The sequence below is a fragment of the Aspergillus uvarum genome (genome assembly GCF_003184745.1).
Source record: "Aspergillus uvarum CBS 121591 unplaced genomic scaffold BO82scaffold_9, whole genome shotgun sequence".
NCBI classification, from domain to species: domain Eukaryota; kingdom Fungi; phylum Ascomycota; class Eurotiomycetes; order Eurotiales; family Aspergillaceae; genus Aspergillus; species Aspergillus uvarum.
In genome coordinates, this window is record NW_020291306.1 from 69,696 (window position 1) to 86,789 (window position 17,094).

Consider the following 17,094-nt stretch of genomic DNA (forward strand, 5'->3'; position numbering starts at 1 on the left):
CAGGCAGGCACTGGCTACTCGTGACAGGCCCTGGTTTGACCGTACTGAAGACAAGTCTGATACGGTACGGCATTGAAACACGTCCCAGCTGCAGGGTTATCATCGGAGGAAGAGCCGATGGGCAGTCCACTATTGATTAGAACTCGGCGCTGCAACCCGTCAGTGGGAGCTTGAGGGGTAGAACCGAGAGGACTCTATTGGGGAGCACAGTAGCCCCAGCTAGTAGTATGTACTATAGTATCGGAGATCAGAGGGGCTTGGTTGAAGGATCGCAGTCATGGTCATATGGCATCGACCCGGTTGCTCAGACGAGCTCTCTTCGAAGTATGGACAGCCTCTGGACAAGAGCAGGAGTCACTCGCTGCGAGGGTGACACTGTTGGTACCGGTGAACACTCGAGGACATCACTGAAAGAGGCCAGTTTCCCAGCACAATTCTTGCATAAATCGTGCGTTCAATGGAGCTGATAAGAGAGTCAATCCACCTCAGTCAGAGATAAGATAAGGGTTATGGTTCGATGTTGGTGCAGCAATGTCGCAAGCGCCAAGTGAAGTGAGTGGTGAAGAAGATGATGAAGAAGAAAAAGAAAAAGGAGTGGAAGTGAGAATGTCTCTTTTTGCCATCTCAGCATCCTCTGTGCAACTTTCTTGCTCTGCATTCGAGTGTCTTTCATCTTGACAGTGTCGAAGACCTTGCGACCCCGCATGAAGCAGAGGGAAAGCCGCGAGAAACCCAGAGATTCCGCCCCGCATTTTGCCACGAGCAGCCGAAGACCGCATCAACAACTCTTCTTCCTGCTTCTCTCTTCTTGCATTCTGATTATTCCCACTTGTCCCTCTCAAATCGTCCTAACACGACAGAATCATGAGTGTCAGAAGTCGAACCGGCTGTATGAATTGCAAAAGTACGGATCCCTGCTATCCCCATTGAGCCTCTTCCCATTGTTTCCTCTACTAACCTGTCCCCTCATCTACAGAGCGGAAACGCCGTTGCGGAGGTCGGTTCTCGATCCCGTCCCTCATTCACCCTTGCGCTTGCTTACACGACCACAGAGGAGAGACCTGCGTGTAGAAACTGTGAGGTCCGAGGATTTGATTGCTCTTATCTATTCGAAAGGTCGCAACCAACGCCACTGCGGTTCAAGATCTCACTCGGTATGCGCACCGCCCATCCCCGTGAACTACCGAGCAGCAGTAACCATTTTCCCACAGGCAAAGGACACCGATCCTCTCCGAAAAGACGAAACCGTTGGCAATTTCTCAGCGTATCCTACCATGACGCAGATGTATTGTTATGCGAACAGTATCACCATCTTCCGACACCGTCCTCGAAGCAGAGTAGAGAGCGCGACAATCAACCCGACGATTGCCCAACCAGACTCAACACGGGGCCTTCACCCTTCACAGCTCTCCTGATAGACTGCAGCGAGCTAGAAACCCAGTTATTCCAATACTGTAAGCAAGCTGCCCCCCGTCCCAACCAACAGCAACGACCAAAGACTGAAAGCTCGCAACCACAGATCTACAGGTCATATGCAAAGTCCGAGTCTTCCAAGACGAGCCGTGCAACAAATTCCGCTCGCTGGTCATCCCCTTCTGCTCGCGCCGCAAGCCCCTCTGGTACGCCGTGCTCTCGATGAGCGCGAACGATCGTCGAGCAGAAGAGTCGGTGACGACGACCACCATCAACTACGCCCAACTCTCCCTCTCCTACAAGTCCCTCGCCCTGCAGCTCCTCCGCGAGTCCCTCACGCAGATGGAGGACGTCAACGAGGCCCTCATGACGTGTCTGATTCTATGCTCCCTCGAGATCGCCTGCGGCTGTCGCCCGGACTGGGTGCGCCACGCGCAAGGCGCCTTCGCCATCATCGACAGCTACGCCTCGGCCATCAACCCGGAGATCTTCTTCTTCACCCAGAGCTATTTCCAGTCCCGGGCCCTCTTCTTCCGCACCACAGGCTGCAACCCACCGCGGCATCAGACTACCACCACCACCACCACCACCACCTCCCACCTCCCCCCCGAAATCTTCCCCTGGGATATCTACCTCCACGACACGGCCAACAAAACCACCTATCAACCGCACATCGGCTGCTCGCTCGGCCTTCTCGACATCATCGCGCGCGCCACCGACTTAGTCACGCACAAACAGCACCTGCGGTCGACCGGCACCAGCTCGCTCGGCTCCGAGGGCGCGATGATGCACCAAGCGATGCAGCTGCGCAGCGAGCTCGACGCCCTGGCTGAGGTGTACCCACCCCCCACCAACACAAACAACGAGTACCTGGCCACGTGCGGCCAGTGCTTCCGGCTCGCGGCGGACCTCTACCTCCAAGTGGCCTGCGACATCCCGCTGACGCAGCCAACTTTGCAGAAGCTGCTGGGCAAGCTGCTCGACCGCATCGGCCGGGTCATCCGCGAGGACCAGGAGCGGCAGCTGTTCCCGATGTGGCCGCTGTTCCTGGCGGGGTGCCTGTCGACGGCGGACGAGGCGCGCGTGCGCGTGCTGACCTACTTCTCGTACCTGACGCAGTCGTGGCCCGTGAGCAATGTGGGCGTGGCGCGCGAGGCGATGGAGACGGTCTGGAAGTACCGGGATCTGAACCCGCATGAGGCGCCGGCGAGTGGGCTGGATTGGCAGGGGATTCTGGGGCGGATGAATTGGACATTGGCCTTGTCGTAGTTTTTTTTTTTTTTTTCTTTTCTGGGAAGTGTATGTATGTATGCGTAAATGATAATGATGCAAACGTGATCAATGTCATGTCCTGTACCAACTGCCACTCCTCGTTTCCAAATTAATCAAACATGCAAACAATCAAACACCTTCAACCAAGCCGTAGGACGATAATCTATCTACAACCTCGCCCCAGGAACCGGCTTGATCTCCGCAAACTCCCTCGTCGCCCCCAACCGCCAACTCACGTCGCCGCCCGCCCACTTCTTCCCCGTCTCCTTCTCATCCTCGCCCACAGCCCCCTTCCACCGCCACCGCGTCTCGCCCTGCTGCCCGTCCTTCACCAGCCGCGCCACCCACTCCCCGACAATCGGCAACATCTTAAACAGATGCCCCGAATCCCCCGAACATAGAGCTACACTGCCGGCGGACCCGGGCACGAAATCCACAATGAACTCCGAGTCCGCCGTATCGGCAAACCAGCATAGCTTCTTCTGCACGAACGGCCGCTCCGCCAACGCCGGTAGCGCCTGCTGTAGCAGCTTGCGCATGCGCCGTTCATCCTCGGGGGGCAGCACGTTATCGCTCTCGCGCAGTGTGGGCGGGGGCAGCGAGACGCCCGTGTTCGGATCGGTGTTGATGTACCCGCCGCCCATGGGGCAGATCTTCAGCAGGTTGGTGGCGGGGTCGGGCTCGAACAGGAACCCCAGGTCGCGGGCGTAGGTGACGGGGATGCCGCGCAGGGCGCTGGTCTCGTCGTCCGTGAGGCGCACGTGCCCGATGGACCAGGATTTCGCGACGACCTGCGTGCCGATCTCCGGCAGCAGCGTGCCGGCCGCCGCGCCGATGGCCACGATCACCAGCCGGCAGCTGTGCACTTGGCCGGACTGCGTGCGCACGCCCGTCACTTTCCCGGGGGCGGTGGCCACCCCGCCGCGGAGGAGGGTGGTGATCGTGCCGCGGTCGGGCCCGAGGAAGAATTTCACGCCGACGGCGGCGGCGGCCTCGTAGACAGCGCGCAGCGCGTTGGCCGAGTGCGCGTATCCCGCGAACGGGTTGAAATAGCCCTTCCACCCTGGTAAGGGCCCGTTGAGTTGCCAGGCGACGTCCTGGGGGATCTGGGTCGAGGTGGTGATGGGGAGGAGTTTGTGGGCGAAGACTGGGTGGTTCTTGATCGTTGCGTGGAAGCGTTCGAGGGTTTGGGTGGCTTGTGGGGGGCCGCTGCCGGAGACGCAGTGTAGGAAGCCGGTTTGGTGGTAGTGCGGGGCGTATAGGGGCGTTTTCCAGCCGGCGATGGCTTTCTGTTTTGTCGCGGGTGGTTAGGATGCGATGCGATGCGATGCGAGGGCTGAGGGTTGAGAAGGAAGGAAAACGTACGAGGGTCAGTTCCGTGTACCACGGGTCTTCATATTCGGCGCGCACGATCTTGTTGATGTCGTAGCCGGCGGAGAAGCGGCCGGGGACTTGGTCGTCGCGCTCGAAGACCGAGATATCGGTGTAGCCCTCCGTGGCCAGTTGGAGGGCCGTGGAGAGACCGAACACGCCCGCGCCGATGATGACGATGGGATCGGATTTGGAGACCGGCATGATGGTTTGACAGTAGAATCAGGATGAGGTCGGGTTACATTTCGAGATGTGGATGCTGGCGGGGGACGCGCAGGATATATACTTCTTCTCGTCTCGTCTCGTGGATGATGGAGATCACAAAGTGATCACACCACTCTGACCGTGCTGGAGCTGTACCTGCACTCGCTCGCATACTGGATCCGCGCATAGCTCTCTGATGCAGTTAGTTTATCCCCCAGTCCACTAGGAGGTGGAGCTTATCGGTGCTCATCGCTCATTGTGATCGCGGATCCAAGCATGCGGGTTAGTTTATGCGGTACGGGCGGGATACGCAGCCGAGGATGGAGGCCGTTTTGATCCCGTATCATACAAAGGCGGGGGTTAGCGTCGTTGAGGATCGCCGGTTAGCGTATGCGATATGCGACATGCGATATGCGATATGGACCCTATCATTACAAGTGGATAGATAGGGCTTCCTGAAACCTAAGCATTGCAGTCACTCAATGGGTAGATCATGTAAAGATAAGGGAATAGAGAACACACGGCAGACTGCTGGCCTCCTGGGTTGTCAGTCTTATTTGAGATGATGCAAATTAAATAAAATAAAGCAGGAAGAGAATATTGATCTGCTTAGTCACTCCTGCCGGGCCAAAGAGTTCAGGTTTGTAGATGCAAAGGCATTATAGCTGGTACACAGGAAAAGTGATGATCTAAAGTCTTCCATCATATGCGATCGGACAGCTAACGCCGTCAAGTGAGTGAATAATAGCTTGGTAATTCTGAATCATGAAAGTTGACTGGAAGCGAAGCCCTACATGACCAGAAGCCCTAGAGGCAGACTACGCAGGCAATTGAAGATGCAGAGGATGCAGGGAAAATGTATTGAAACTAAATTCTATCCAAAACTTCAAAACATGATTTCGACTTTGTACAAGTACATAACCGTAGAACAACCAAGCTTACTACTCATTGCTAGGATACTTGAATCCGGTCAAAGGGAAAAACTCCTCCTTGATAGTCCGCGGGCTGGTGAACCGTAGAAGAACGTTGGAGCTACCGGCCTTGTCGTTGGTGCCGCTGGCACGGCTACCGCCAAACGATTGCTGGCCAATCAAGGCAGCCGTGGTCTTGCAGTCTATGAGAGGGTCAGCAAGAAACTCAAGGTGTAAACAAGACAAAAGACTCACTGATGTAGAAGTTGCCAGCGGAGTACCGCAGGGTATCCTCGGCTTCACGAATGGCTTTGCGATCAGCAGCAAACACGGCGCCGGTCAGAGCAAAGCCACCGCCGCTTTGGTCCACCTTCTTCAGAATAGACGACCATTCCGCATCAGGGTAGACATAGACTGTCAACACCGGTCCGAAGATCTCGGTGTCGAACAGAGGGTGATCGATGTTCTTGGCCCGGTAAACGGTGGGGTGGACATAGTATCCAGTGGTGTCATCATAGGTACCGCCGGCAAGCAGCTCTAGCGAGGAGTCCTTGTTGCTGGCATCGATGACCGACTTAATCTTCTCAAAAGATGCTCGGTGGATGACAGGTCCCATGAAGGCTCCCAAATCCTCAGGTGAGCCGATGGTGATCTCATCGATCTCGGACTTCAATTTGGTCAGGAACTCTTCAGCCCGTGATTCCGGGAGGTACAGCCTCGATGTGGCGGAACACTTCTGGCCTTGATACTCGAAGGAACCGCGAAGAGTGTGGTATACGGCGCTAGTGATGTCGGCCGTGGGGTGGACCAGGTGGAAGTTCTTGCCACTGGTCTCACCCACGAGCCGAGGGTAGTCCCTGTAGACCTTCTTGCCAATGTTGGCACCGACTTGGCTGTACAAAGACCGGAAAACGTCCGACGAGCCAGTGAAGTTGAGACCCGAGAACTCGCGATGGTTTAGGACTGTTTGGGTGATCTGTTCCGCATCTCCCGTAACAAATTGGATAACGTTGGGAGGCAGTCCAGCCTCCAGGAGAATCTTGTACACGATCTCGCTAGCATAGACGTTTGATGGGGAAGGCTTCCAAACCACCACATTGCCCATCAAAGCTGGGCCGCTGATCAGGTTGCCGCCGATGGCAGTGAAGTTGAACGGGGAAACCGCGTAGATAAATCCTTCCATGGGCCTGTAGTCAACGCGCCTGGAATATAATCAGCAGCGGATCATTTTTCAGGGAATCCGGTTCAACATACGTCCACATCCCATCCGTGCCGCGGTCAGGCTGCTTCTCCAGCAACTCCGCAGCATAGTTGCAGTTCAGGCGGAAGAAATCGGCAAGCTCGGCAGCAGCGTCGATCTCGCCCTGCCACACGTTCTTTCCCTGACCAAGCATCGTAGCGGCAATGAGCTCATATCGGTACTTTCCAGCCACAAGCTCTGCGGCCTTGAGGAAGATTGCTGCACGATCCACGAACGGGGTATTCTGCCATGACTCCTTGGCTTTAAGAGCCAAGTCGATAGCTTCGTTGACTTGTGCGGGACTGGCCAACGGGTAGTTGGTGAATGTGGTAGCGTGTTCTGCGGGAAGCGGCTGGTCGGTGGCCTTTGAAACGGCTTGCGCCTTGCCATCGATGTATATTTGGCTCTTGAGGGGTAATTGAGACTTTAGTTCCTTCAATTTCTCCTCAATCTTGGCTCGCTCGGATGAGCCTTTCACGTAATCAAGCTAGAGCATGGTCAGTTTCTCGGTTTTGATGTTCGCCATGACGAGTCCACATACATTAGGCTCATTTCGAGCGGCTGGAAGTCGGAAAGGAACGGTGGCAGCACCGCGGACCTGTGTGCGAGAAGTTCGTGCAGCACGACGTACTAGAGAGCGCATGCTAGGTGAGGGCTGGGAGACAGAAAGTTTGAATGCCATTGTGATGATTTGAGGTGAAGAGAGAGGAGAGAAGGTGGCGGTGGTAGTGAGGAGGTAAGTTAATCGTGGACACCAATGAAGATCCAACGACCATTGGCGATGTAATGGGATTCTTATGCCTCATGATTCTCGTCTACTGAGCCGGAGCTGATGTCACTGGATGTAGATCCGAGGAGAGAAAGTGGATCGGTTTCGGGGAAGCAATCCGTTGATGCAGGAGGAGGTGAGAAGGGGAGGAGAATGCGGGGAGTCCAGCCGAGAGATTGGAAGATACAGCGGGTAGACTAACAACCGGCCTCAGATCCCGCTAAGACCTTATCAAGCAACGTATCTACTGATGATTGATACAAAGATTGGTCATTCGTGTCGGACTTAAATCTACCTCTGTACTAAACCACTGACTAAGACTCCCTCATTCGAGCTTGTCATGACCAAGCCAAGTCACACATGAATTCAACTTGTAGTCTAGTCCAGGTGTTGCAGTAAGAGGGAACAATGAGTAGCTAAACTTCCTAATACTGTAGGCAACTTGCTACGTAGTCAACCTTGAAACTCCGCTGAATGTATCACTCTTCATTGTACTGTACACTACAACCGCCCACAGTAGCTCCTGCGATTAGAGATTAGATCAGAAGCTCAACATTCTCAACGTGCGCCTTCTCCTTGTCTTCATACTTCTCAGAAATCAGAGCTTCACAATGTCACCAGATCGGTCGACTCTACAACAAAGCTTCCCTACCACGAGATGGAACAGCGAGTGGCAAAAACACCTTGCTGGCGATATTGCTGCCGGCGCAGTATCTGCTACATTCATTTCCCCAATTGTCACAATCATCGACCGGTCAGTCATTCATGATCGAGAAATTCTTCCGGCTGCTAATGCCAATTGCTAGGACGATTGTTGAACGACTCGCATTGAACCGGCCATTATTGCGAACACTGGGCGTCAACGCAGTCTGCTCCATCTTCCAACCTCGAAAGTTCTACGTCTCGAAGCCGTTCTTCATTGTCTGGTCCCTATACGCAGCTACCTATTGCACCGCAAATGTCACGGATACCTGCATCCACCACCTTCCCTCCGTCACCGACAAGAAATCGACGGCAAATCTCGCCGCGACGCTAAGCTTCTTGCCCACATATGTTGTGAATGTATATCTGGGGATCATGAAGGATGTCAACTTTGCTCAATACTATGGTCGTTCGAGTACCGCCGTTGCAGTCGGTGCTCGCGTCCCACGAGCAGCATATATGTCCCTGCTGTTCCGGGACAGTGTTACCATCTTCAGCTCATTCAACCTGGCGCCATGGATGGCCTCATCCGTCCCTGATTGGGTTGCGACCGGGCCGCACACCAAGGCCATGATCACTCAGCTGGTTTTGCCTGCTGCCGTTCAGTTTGCCAACACTCCGCTACACCTCCTCGGGTTGGACCTGATCGCCCGACCCCAGAGCCAAGGATTAGTGGAGAGGTGGAGTCGGGTCCGACGGGATTGGGCTTCTTCATCAACTGTCAGGGCTGCAAGGGTCCTGCCGGCCTTTGGGGTGGGCTGCATCATGAATACCGAGCTACGAGACCTGTTGCACCACAGTTAGCCATAATAGATACCGCGTTCAGCCAAATACAGTGACACTACCCTTGATAGACAGGTCTGGACATCGCTAGATCACGGTCATGTAGTGGCAAAAAGCCCAACGACGTACGAATCACGAGCACTCGATAAACATCGGTCGTGAACAGCTTCAGTGAACGGCGGCTACGCTAGCCGTCGCTGGGTGCCTGCAGCGATGGAATGGAACCTCCTCGACATCCGAATCGAGGAAAGTGCGGGGAAATCATAAACAGGATGAAGGTTGGGCTTATCTCTTTTTTGACAGCGCATGCACTAACCTCATGTCCAAGGTTTGACTATCCGTGGTTGCAGCCGTCCATCCGCAGCCATTGATATACAATCAACCATGATTGAAAGGCCCCGATTAGCTTCAAGGTCAGTATCGGCCCAGTGGCTGAGTATGCTTGACCTCGAGTCGAACAAGAACCACAAATTTCCACAATACCTTATCGCTCCAATGTGGAGAAGCCCGGACCCCAGCGGATCCGCTGGAGCTGATGGTGGACATTGCAGGAGTCAGCTTTCAGCATATGTCAACCTTGCTAATCAAACCGTTTCTCGTCTTATTGGCCGTGATACTCGCATTGAGACACTTCCCCAGATACGCTATGCTTATCCCCACGTTTCCAATCTGTTTACCGTATCAGAATCCTTTGATATGTGGGCTAGAGTTATAGCTTGGTCATATCTGTCTATAGCCTCCACCCAGTCCAGAACTGTATGAACATACAGTGTTGGTGGTGGACACGGGGCACCAATTGAAGAGGCTTACCAGTATCCATACGTCATGGTAACAAGGGATACCGGTCGAAGATAACACTCATGACCCCAGCGATCTTCGACTTCCAGGCTGCACCATGACTTCTTCAGACATAGGTCATGCATACCTCCCTCGTTATCTGCCGGAGAATGCACTTATACCTTTCTGGGACCACTATATCCTAATAAGCCGGTTCTCCCTCACCTGGAAATGAAAGGTGGTATATCCTCTCTTTGTGACCTACATCAATCTTCACTGCCAACACTTGAGACTTGTACGCTCTTTATTCTTACTAGGTTGCTTTTTACTTCGTCCAACCTTGATTGAAAATGGCTGTGAGTAGTGAGTTTGGGACTCTCGCAGAGACTACTGTACCCAATGCATATGACATGCCCCCCGATGAGGAGAAGAAGCAACCTCTCGATGATTCTCCAGAGGAGGACCCTTTCGGAAATGAAGAGTGTGCAGAAGTAAAATACCGCACACTGGGCTGGTGGTAAGTCTTTGCCTGCTGTCGATTCTTCATTGTCTTAGACCGGGCTGACCAGGATGTCCTTCATTCATACAGGCGCTGTGGAATACGTGAGACTTGCCTGCTGTCGTTGCTTCATCCAAGATATTCTAACACTGAGATGCACAGTCATGGTGGCAGAGAACGTATCGATAGGAATTTTGTCTCTACCCTCTGCGGTTGCAACCTTAGGGCTAGTCCCGTGAGTCGGCCGTCGCCACGTCAAAGACTGCTCACTGATCCTTACCAGGTCGATTATTCTGATGATCGGTGTATCATTCATTGCATGGTACACTGCGTACCTCATCTATCAGTTCAAGATGCGATACCTTCACATTCATAGCATGGCAGATGCCGGCGAGGTCATCCTAGGCCGATTCGGACGCGAGCTGCTGGGAGGCGGCCAGCTACTCTTCTTGGTGTTTGTAATGGCCAGCCATATCCTGACTTTCACTGTTGCCATGAATACGATCACCGACCATGGTACCTGTACCATCGTCTTCGGTATCGTTGCGCTGGTTATCAGCTGTATTGGAAGTCTACCGCGGACTATGGGAAACGTGTATTGGATTTCATTCGCATGTAAGTCGTTTCCCAGTTCCACTCCTTCCTCGAGCGGACATAGAACTGAGAGCATGGTCAAGCTTTTCTCAGCATCGCCATCGCGGTCATTGTGACCATGATTGCCGTCGGGGTGCAGAACACGGGACACATCCATCTCGACGCTGTTACACACCACAGCTTCAAGACCGAGTTTCTGGCAGTCAGCAACATCCTCTTCGCCTATGGTGAGTTCCCCCTTCTTGACACTGCAGAGTACGCCCCTGACAACATACAGTGGGTCATGCGTCCTTCTTCGGATTCGTTTCCGAGATGGAGCAACCGCGGGAATTCCCCAAATCCATCGCCGTCCTCCAAATCATCGATACCTCGCTATACATCGTCAGTGCCGTCGTGATCTACCGCTACGTGGGCGTCGACGTCGCTTCCCCGGCTCTGGGCTCTGCAGGACCCGTCATGAAGAAAGTGGCCTACGGCCTGGCCCTACCCACCGTCAGTCCTCCCCAATATGGCACGAATGTACACCTCCACAAGAAAACTCCAAACACTAACATCGAATCCCTCTTCATGCAGATCCTGATAGCCGGAATCGTCAACGGCCATGTCGCCGCGAAGTACGTGTACGTCCGTCTCTTCCGGGGCACAAACCACATGCACGAGACGACCCTGCTGTCCAAGGGGTCTTGGGTGGCCATCGCCCTCGTCCTCTGGGTAGTCTCCTGGGTCATTGCCGAGTCAATCCCGATCTTCAACGACCTGTTGAGTTTCATCGTACGTTTTTCCCGCTCAAATCCTTTCCCTCTGATAGTTTCACCTCTCAACTAACCATTATCTAGACCGCCCTCCTCGGCTGCTGGTTTGCCTGTAAGTCCCGTCCCATATGCCCCTCGCGAACACCAATTGAAAAGACGTAACATATCCCTAACGTTTGAAATGATACAACAGTCGGATTCCCAGCGATCTTCTGGTTCGTCCTCAACAAAGGCCAATGGTTCTCCTCCCCCGGGAAGATCCTCCTCAGCGGGATTAACCTCTGCATTTTGGGGATTGCTTTCGCAACTGTACGTTGCCTGCCCCCTCCCCTCTCGTTTCTCTCTACATGTGCGTATACAGTCCCTAACGCGCCGGGGAAAATCATCACAGTGCGGCCTAGGCCTCTACGTCTCCGGCGACGCGATCAGCAGAGACAGCAATAACTCGGTATGGACCTGTGCCAGTAACGGTGTTTAGAGTCTGGGAATTTTGAGGAATGGCACGTTTCGTCTCACTTTTGGGTTGTTTTTGTTTTAGTTTCTTTCTTCTTGTCTCTGGATCAAACTGGGATAGTGGGGTTTTGTTGCATTGTGTATGTAAGGATTGCATATATTGACCCTGTTGATTTGAATTTCTCCTCGGTAGGAATCCTTTTCTGCTTTTCTGGGGTTTGCACTTGCAGAGTTGCATTACTATGTATGAGTGAGGCTCAAGTGCCATACCGGTGGTTTGTTGTCTTTTCCAAGTGCGGCTTTGATCGAATTGGAGTTTCATTGTGCTAGTCGAACTATGCTCCAAGTGCGTTGTATGCCACGATGGGGGCATATAGAGATAGAAATGTAGGCGAGTAAGCCAGATCAAGTGGCCTGAACTGAGTCACATTCCAAAAATAAAAAGAGCTTGCATATACATCGTTGATTCATCAAACATCCACGCCATTTGCCGTTTTCCTCGGGTTTTTTGTTCATTTCATTAAACGCGATGTTGTGTTTATGTAATTATATATATCCTAAACAAACATTTTCAAATGGTCTCAAGTCATGACACATGCGTGGGTAAGGAAGGAAGGAAGGGGGCGTGGAAGGGGGCGGAGATCAAAAGCGTAGCCTCGTGGGTCGCATCATATCATTATCAAGCGGAGAATGGAGACGTGTTTGTCGAGGTGGAAGCTCCGCAGGTGTTGCGGCTGAACGTAAGTGGCATCTTGCTCAATTCGGATGGGTACGACTGAAAATCGTGGTCGACGTGAGAGAATCCCCGGCACTGGATCCGCGATTTTGGAGCTTGAGGTCGACAGAACAGAAACGGTCGTATAGATGAGATATAGTAAAAAGAACAAAAGATCGAGCACCATGCATCGTCGAGAATCAGCGTCAGACACAGGCTATAAGAGTTTGATCCTAGCGCCTGGCTTGGATCACTCGCGGAAACGAAAACACAACAAATTCTCTCCATGCGTTGCGCCATTACTCATAATCCTGGTCAAGTTCGAACCTGGAAAGATGATCGATGAATGCGAAAGTCCCACGGCACGTCATGAGGGTTTGGGGCAGAGGCAAGGGCTGCGATTGCGATTGCGATGCGTTGCGCTGCCAAGAGCATACTCATTTAGTAGGATGAGAACAGTGTGCATGGAGCAAGACTGGACCCCGTTTGGAGCACCAGGTAGTCCGGACTTGGCTCCTGGAACATTATTGTGATTGCCAATGTCTATGACAAAGGGGCACAGAAGCCGAAGGAGTGAGGCTGCAGGCCTGGGCGGCCTATGTGTGTGCTGAAACACAAAATGCACCGATTCAGGGATGGCGGTGCAGGTCAAAGCTGATCTGGTTCATACAAACAGAGCTGGTTCAGACTGTGGTGTCATTCAAAAATCAGCGAACAGCGGTTCATACTTGTTCCTCATGTCATCAGAATAAGGCGTCTGGTTCCGCTCGTCCGGGTCAGGATATTCCTCGAAATTGCCCGTGTCAGCAGGATGGTCGACTCGTGGAATTATAGGTCCCTTGATACGACGGTACCACAAGTCGTCCCAATTGATATTCTCAAAGAAAGGGTGCGCTTTCACTCGAGCAGAGCCCCCGGAGATGTACCCTAACCGCTCCGTCGGATTAGTCTTGCAAAGAAGGGAAATAATATTCTGCGCAGCGGGCGACATATTTGGAGGGTATCGAATGCGGCCCTCGACGATCTGCTCATAGATGCGCATTGGGTTTTGATCCCAGAATGGAGGCTGTCCTACTAGGAACTCATAGATGAGAATCCCCAGAGCCCACCAATCCACCGCAAGACCATGCCCGCTATTGTGAATAACTTCGGGTGCAAGATATTCAGGTGTGCCACACAGCGTGTAGGTTTCGCGGTCTGCGATTTGCTTTGCAAAGCCGAAGTCAACCAGTTTGATGTGTCCATCCGCGTCGAGAAGGATATTCTCAGGCTTCAGATCGCGATAGACGACGCCCTCAACGTCATGAAGAAACTCAATCGTCAATGCGATCTCAGCGGCGTAGAACTTGGACGTGTTTTCGTTGAAACGACGTGCGCGTCTGAGGTAGCTGAAAATTTCACCTCCGGGGCAATAGTCCAACTATGATGTTGTCAGAGATCACCGTGGCATAAGGAACACATTCCGCAAAATCTCAAGGGTTCAAATTGAGAATCGAGGGTGTGGTATCGGGTAATCAGCCATACCAGCATGTAGAGGTGTTGGTCATCGGAGAAAGATGCTATTAATGTGGTTACAAATGGATGTCCGGAAACGTCCGCAAGAGTCTTCCGTTCGTTGCGCACATGCTCAACCTGTTTCAGCTTTATGACTGTGATGCGCAAGAGACATGATTATTAGCTTCCAACACCGACCAGACTTGGGAATTAAAAAGGGAATTGTTACCGTCCGCTTTCCTGAGCATTTTGAGCGCGTAAACTTTATCCTTTCGGTGCTGCTCTTCCTTCAACTGCACGAGCCATACGCGAGCAAAGGTACCTAGAGACAAGGACACCGCCACCGTCAGACACCGGTTAGGCCGCGCAAGCGATGAAGCTTAGCTTACCGGTACCGAGTGTCTTCAGCAGCGTGAAGTCATTGACATTCAGCCGACGAGTCGAGATGCCTAATTGTTTCTCCTCCGGGCGGCCAGAGATAACAAAGGGACTCAAGCGTCTCTGGTGGGGCGGTCGCACCGAGGACACTAGGTCCTTTTCCCTATGATGAATGTCGTCGGATGCCATTTCGGGTCGGAGGGAGGGGGGAGATGCGCTTTGGAATTCGTTAGGATGTGAGGGGTCGACTAATCCTGCAGCCATGAGCAGGGCAAGAGTTTCATATCGCGGATGGCCGCGGGGAGTAAGTGAGATAGTGAGATAAGAGGGGCAGCAATTGAAATTGGAAGATGTATTTCAGCTGCAGTCCCCTTTCTATAAGCGACTGACAGAGGCAGATTGGAGGGGAAGGGGAGAAGATGATGGAATTCGCCTCGTGGGATTATCGATTGGAGCAGCGGGCGCAGCGCGGGAAGACGTAAGTAGAAGAAAGAGTAAGTTTTGGCGGGGAGCTTTTCTGCTCTCTTTCTTCTTTTGGTGAGGGAAGCCATGCGGCAGGACTAAGTCATCTACTTTACTACGGCAACAGCCAGAGGCCTCTGACGTTACCGCCAGGCGGGGCAATTCGACATCACCACCTCCGTCACCACCACCACAACAATCATCCTCATGCTACTCATGATGCTTACTTATTGTTAATAAACCCTTTCATTCAGTCGACTAGAAATGAGATTGAGGGTTGCATGCTTGCTGTTTGGACATCTAAACCAAGTACTAGTACATCAAAGCCACACCTCCCAAGGCCATCATCTGAGGCCACCACTCACTATGAATATCATTGGTGCAGGTGAGATTTAACGCAGTCAGGTTCAAGCTTCGCTCTAGTTTTCTGGAACAGCCTGGAGTGTGTCCTGCTCGAGTTCACGAGGCGCATATAGGGTTGGAGGGAGTCGACCCGAGCGAAACCGGTCAACAGGTGCAGAAACAGGGAAATGGGATCACGACCAGCCGAGATCCTCTAACCGGAGCTCTTAGAGTTGAGGATAAGACCAACAATCAAACTATCACCGTCAGCGTACTGTCTGCTTCTCCCATCTGTCCTTGCGCAAAACCTACCCATAGAGACCAAGAACCTCGCCGAAAATGAGGATCAGAATCATGCCCACATAAACCCGCGATTGTTGCATGTATGCACGCACGCCCTTCCAGAACTATCAGTAGCTGCGTGAGGAAAGGCACATGTCTTCAATTGCCGCTTACCGCATCTCCCACAATTCCAATAGTGTATCCGGCAGCCACGCCTGCGAGGCCAACCGATAATCCAGAAGCCAAGTGCATGAATCCACTATGCAACCGTCAGTTCTTCGTTCTGAGGGTATTTGCTTGCGGGCCGAGCATACGTGTAGAGACTCATGTTCCGGGTCGGGGGAGGGTCCATATCACCGGCGATAAGGACGGCGATGACGAGGCCATAGACGGCGATGATACCGGACATGACGACGGGGATTAGGGACTGAATTGGTCAGCTCGAATGCTCATCCTGGGACCACAGAACCGATTGTAGATGGGGTTCTCCATGCCTTCATAATCAAATCAGGACGGAAGGTTCCCACACCGGAGATACCGATTCCAGATTTGGCGGTTCCATATGCTGCCCCCAATGCTGTAATCAAGTAAGTCAATGCGCCGGCCACAGTTGATCCATTCCGTTGAAAACCCAAGCTCACATACATCCGAAGATCATCTTTGTGACGGTGGTCATTAGTGGGCGGTCACAGGTCACGGGTATTGTTCACGCGATACTCACAGCCGATGCAATTCCTGCCTGTAAGTGTATGTCAGTAGCTATAAATAACCATCCAAGTATCCGGAGCAGCCAGGGCAGGCCACAGCGACGATACCGTGTCGTAGGAGTCGATTCGAGATTTTGAGCGACTTACAAAAGAGAAGAATGGAGCGAACTTGGGAGAGAACTCGCTGTCCGCCATGGTGAACTGATGCGAGACACCGCAAGGTTGAGAATTGGGAATCGACGAAGGTGACAAGTAACGGAGTGGCTAGGGGGCGATCGGGATAAGGAGTTGCGGGAGAAGACCGTATATCAGTTGAACACGAGCAAAAGGGATCGTAAAGTGAGTTCGAATGAATACAGTGAGAGATCTTGCCGTGGACCCAAGGCCGAAGGTGTGATTTGTAGGTCAACGGAGAGCCAAGTAAGTAGAGGCAACAGAAGGTCATTGTTCCAGCTCCAGGTGCCGGTGACGGAAGTTGTCAGTCTGGGCCACCGTACTCCGTACCTACTCCATCAGTAGTCTAACAACTGGTCAGTCCCATCTGGGTTAAGACTGACAGGTGCCTGGTTGACCCAACAAACCACTGGGCAACTCTTTGGTTAACCTCTGGTTAACAGTGCTCCGTACCACTAAAACTGCTAACTTCTTCATTCAAAATCCACACCCACACCCACCATCACCACTATTGCTCCTCCCCTCTCCCCCCCCCCTCCCGTGCTGCCAGTGCTGTTGCTGTGCTCTCTTCTACACCCGAACCGGTCAATTCTTCACTAGAGTCAACACAACTACGCGCGGACTACTATTATTTCCACTCATAACTTGCAGGGCATACACTAATTACTGCCCTCTCCTCATAACTCACTCCTCCCCCGAATTCCGCCCCCGTCACCACTCAACTTACAGTACATACTCCTCCCCCCTCTCTTCCTTCCGATTCCTCCTCTTCCCAACTCTCTCCCCTTCCCCTCCTCCTC

The 17,094-nt window shown here is 52.8% G+C and overlaps 7 protein-coding genes across 7 annotated transcripts; 3 read left to right on the plus strand and 4 right to left on the minus strand.

Annotated features, from left to right (window-relative positions):
* Nucleotides 1-816: 816 nt before the first annotated feature.
* Nucleotides 817-2,682, plus strand: BO82DRAFT_328731 (Zn(II)2Cys6 transcription factor; the record flags this gene model as incomplete). Its single annotated transcript, XM_025633029.1, has 5 exons — nucleotides 817-904; nucleotides 977-997; nucleotides 1,053-1,154; nucleotides 1,212-1,454; nucleotides 1,520-2,682. Exons 1-5 carry the CDS (start codon nucleotides 865-867, stop codon nucleotides 2,680-2,682), a joined length of 1,569 nt encoding a protein of 522 aa, XP_025494949.1. The 5' UTR covers nucleotides 817-864.
* BO82DRAFT_328734 (NAD(P)/FAD-dependent oxidoreductase) lies at nucleotides 2,678-4,513 on the minus strand. Its single transcript, XM_025633030.1, has 2 exons — nucleotides 4,051-4,513; nucleotides 2,678-3,974 (listed from the first exon to the last, which is right to left on the minus strand). The coding sequence occupies exons 1-2, from the start codon at nucleotides 4,258-4,260 to the stop codon at nucleotides 2,853-2,855; spliced, it is 1,332 nt and encodes a 443-aa protein (XP_025494950.1). The 5' UTR covers nucleotides 4,261-4,513; the 3' UTR covers nucleotides 2,678-2,852.
* A 598-nt stretch (nucleotides 4,514-5,111) lies between these two features.
* Nucleotides 5,112-7,300, minus strand: BO82DRAFT_303490 (L-glutamate gamma-semialdehyde dehydrogenase). The gene is made up of 4 exons (XM_025632156.1): nucleotides 6,953-7,300; nucleotides 6,426-6,898; nucleotides 5,427-6,373; nucleotides 5,112-5,374 (listed from the first exon to the last, which is right to left on the minus strand). Exons 1-4 carry the CDS (start codon nucleotides 7,091-7,093, stop codon nucleotides 5,202-5,204), a joined length of 1,734 nt encoding a protein of 577 aa, XP_025494951.1. The 5' UTR covers nucleotides 7,094-7,300; the 3' UTR covers nucleotides 5,112-5,201.
* Nucleotides 7,301-7,791: 491 nt separating this feature from the next.
* On the plus strand, nucleotides 7,792-8,686 carry BO82DRAFT_328740 (uncharacterized protein; the record flags this gene model as incomplete). Its single annotated transcript, XM_025633031.1, has 2 exons — nucleotides 7,792-7,934; nucleotides 7,987-8,686. The coding sequence occupies 2 exons, from the start codon at nucleotides 7,792-7,794 to the stop codon at nucleotides 8,684-8,686; spliced, it is 843 nt and encodes a 280-aa protein (XP_025494952.1).
* A 1,419-nt stretch (nucleotides 8,687-10,105) lies between these two features.
* Nucleotides 10,106-11,878, plus strand: BO82DRAFT_303496 (uncharacterized protein; the record flags this gene model as incomplete). Its single annotated transcript, XM_025632157.1, has 8 exons — nucleotides 10,106-10,176; nucleotides 10,225-10,556; nucleotides 10,619-10,762; nucleotides 10,813-11,027; nucleotides 11,109-11,306; nucleotides 11,372-11,399; nucleotides 11,481-11,596; nucleotides 11,679-11,878. 8 exons carry the CDS (start codon nucleotides 10,106-10,108, stop codon nucleotides 11,763-11,765), a joined length of 1,191 nt encoding a protein of 396 aa, XP_025494953.1. The 3' UTR covers nucleotides 11,766-11,878.
* Nucleotides 11,879-13,155: 1,277 nt separating this feature from the next.
* BO82DRAFT_372071 (cAMP-dependent protein kinase) lies at nucleotides 13,156-14,516 on the minus strand (the record flags this gene model as incomplete). Its single annotated transcript, XM_025637302.1, has 4 exons — nucleotides 13,156-13,875; nucleotides 13,980-14,104; nucleotides 14,179-14,271; nucleotides 14,339-14,516. The coding sequence occupies 4 exons, from the start codon at nucleotides 14,514-14,516 to the stop codon at nucleotides 13,156-13,158; spliced, it is 1,116 nt and encodes a 371-aa protein (XP_025494954.1).
* Nucleotides 14,517-14,962: 446 nt separating this feature from the next.
* On the minus strand, nucleotides 14,963-16,396 carry BO82DRAFT_351567 (V-type proton ATPase proteolipid subunit). The gene is made up of 8 exons (XM_025634459.1): nucleotides 16,268-16,396; nucleotides 16,135-16,152; nucleotides 16,059-16,071; nucleotides 15,908-15,990; nucleotides 15,728-15,840; nucleotides 15,588-15,672; nucleotides 15,444-15,529; nucleotides 14,963-15,388 (listed from the first exon to the last, which is right to left on the minus strand). The coding sequence occupies exons 1-8, from the start codon at nucleotides 16,313-16,315 to the stop codon at nucleotides 15,346-15,348; spliced, it is 489 nt and encodes a 162-aa protein (XP_025494955.1). The 5' UTR covers nucleotides 16,316-16,396; the 3' UTR covers nucleotides 14,963-15,345.
* Between the last annotated feature and the right edge of the window lie 698 nt (nucleotides 16,397-17,094).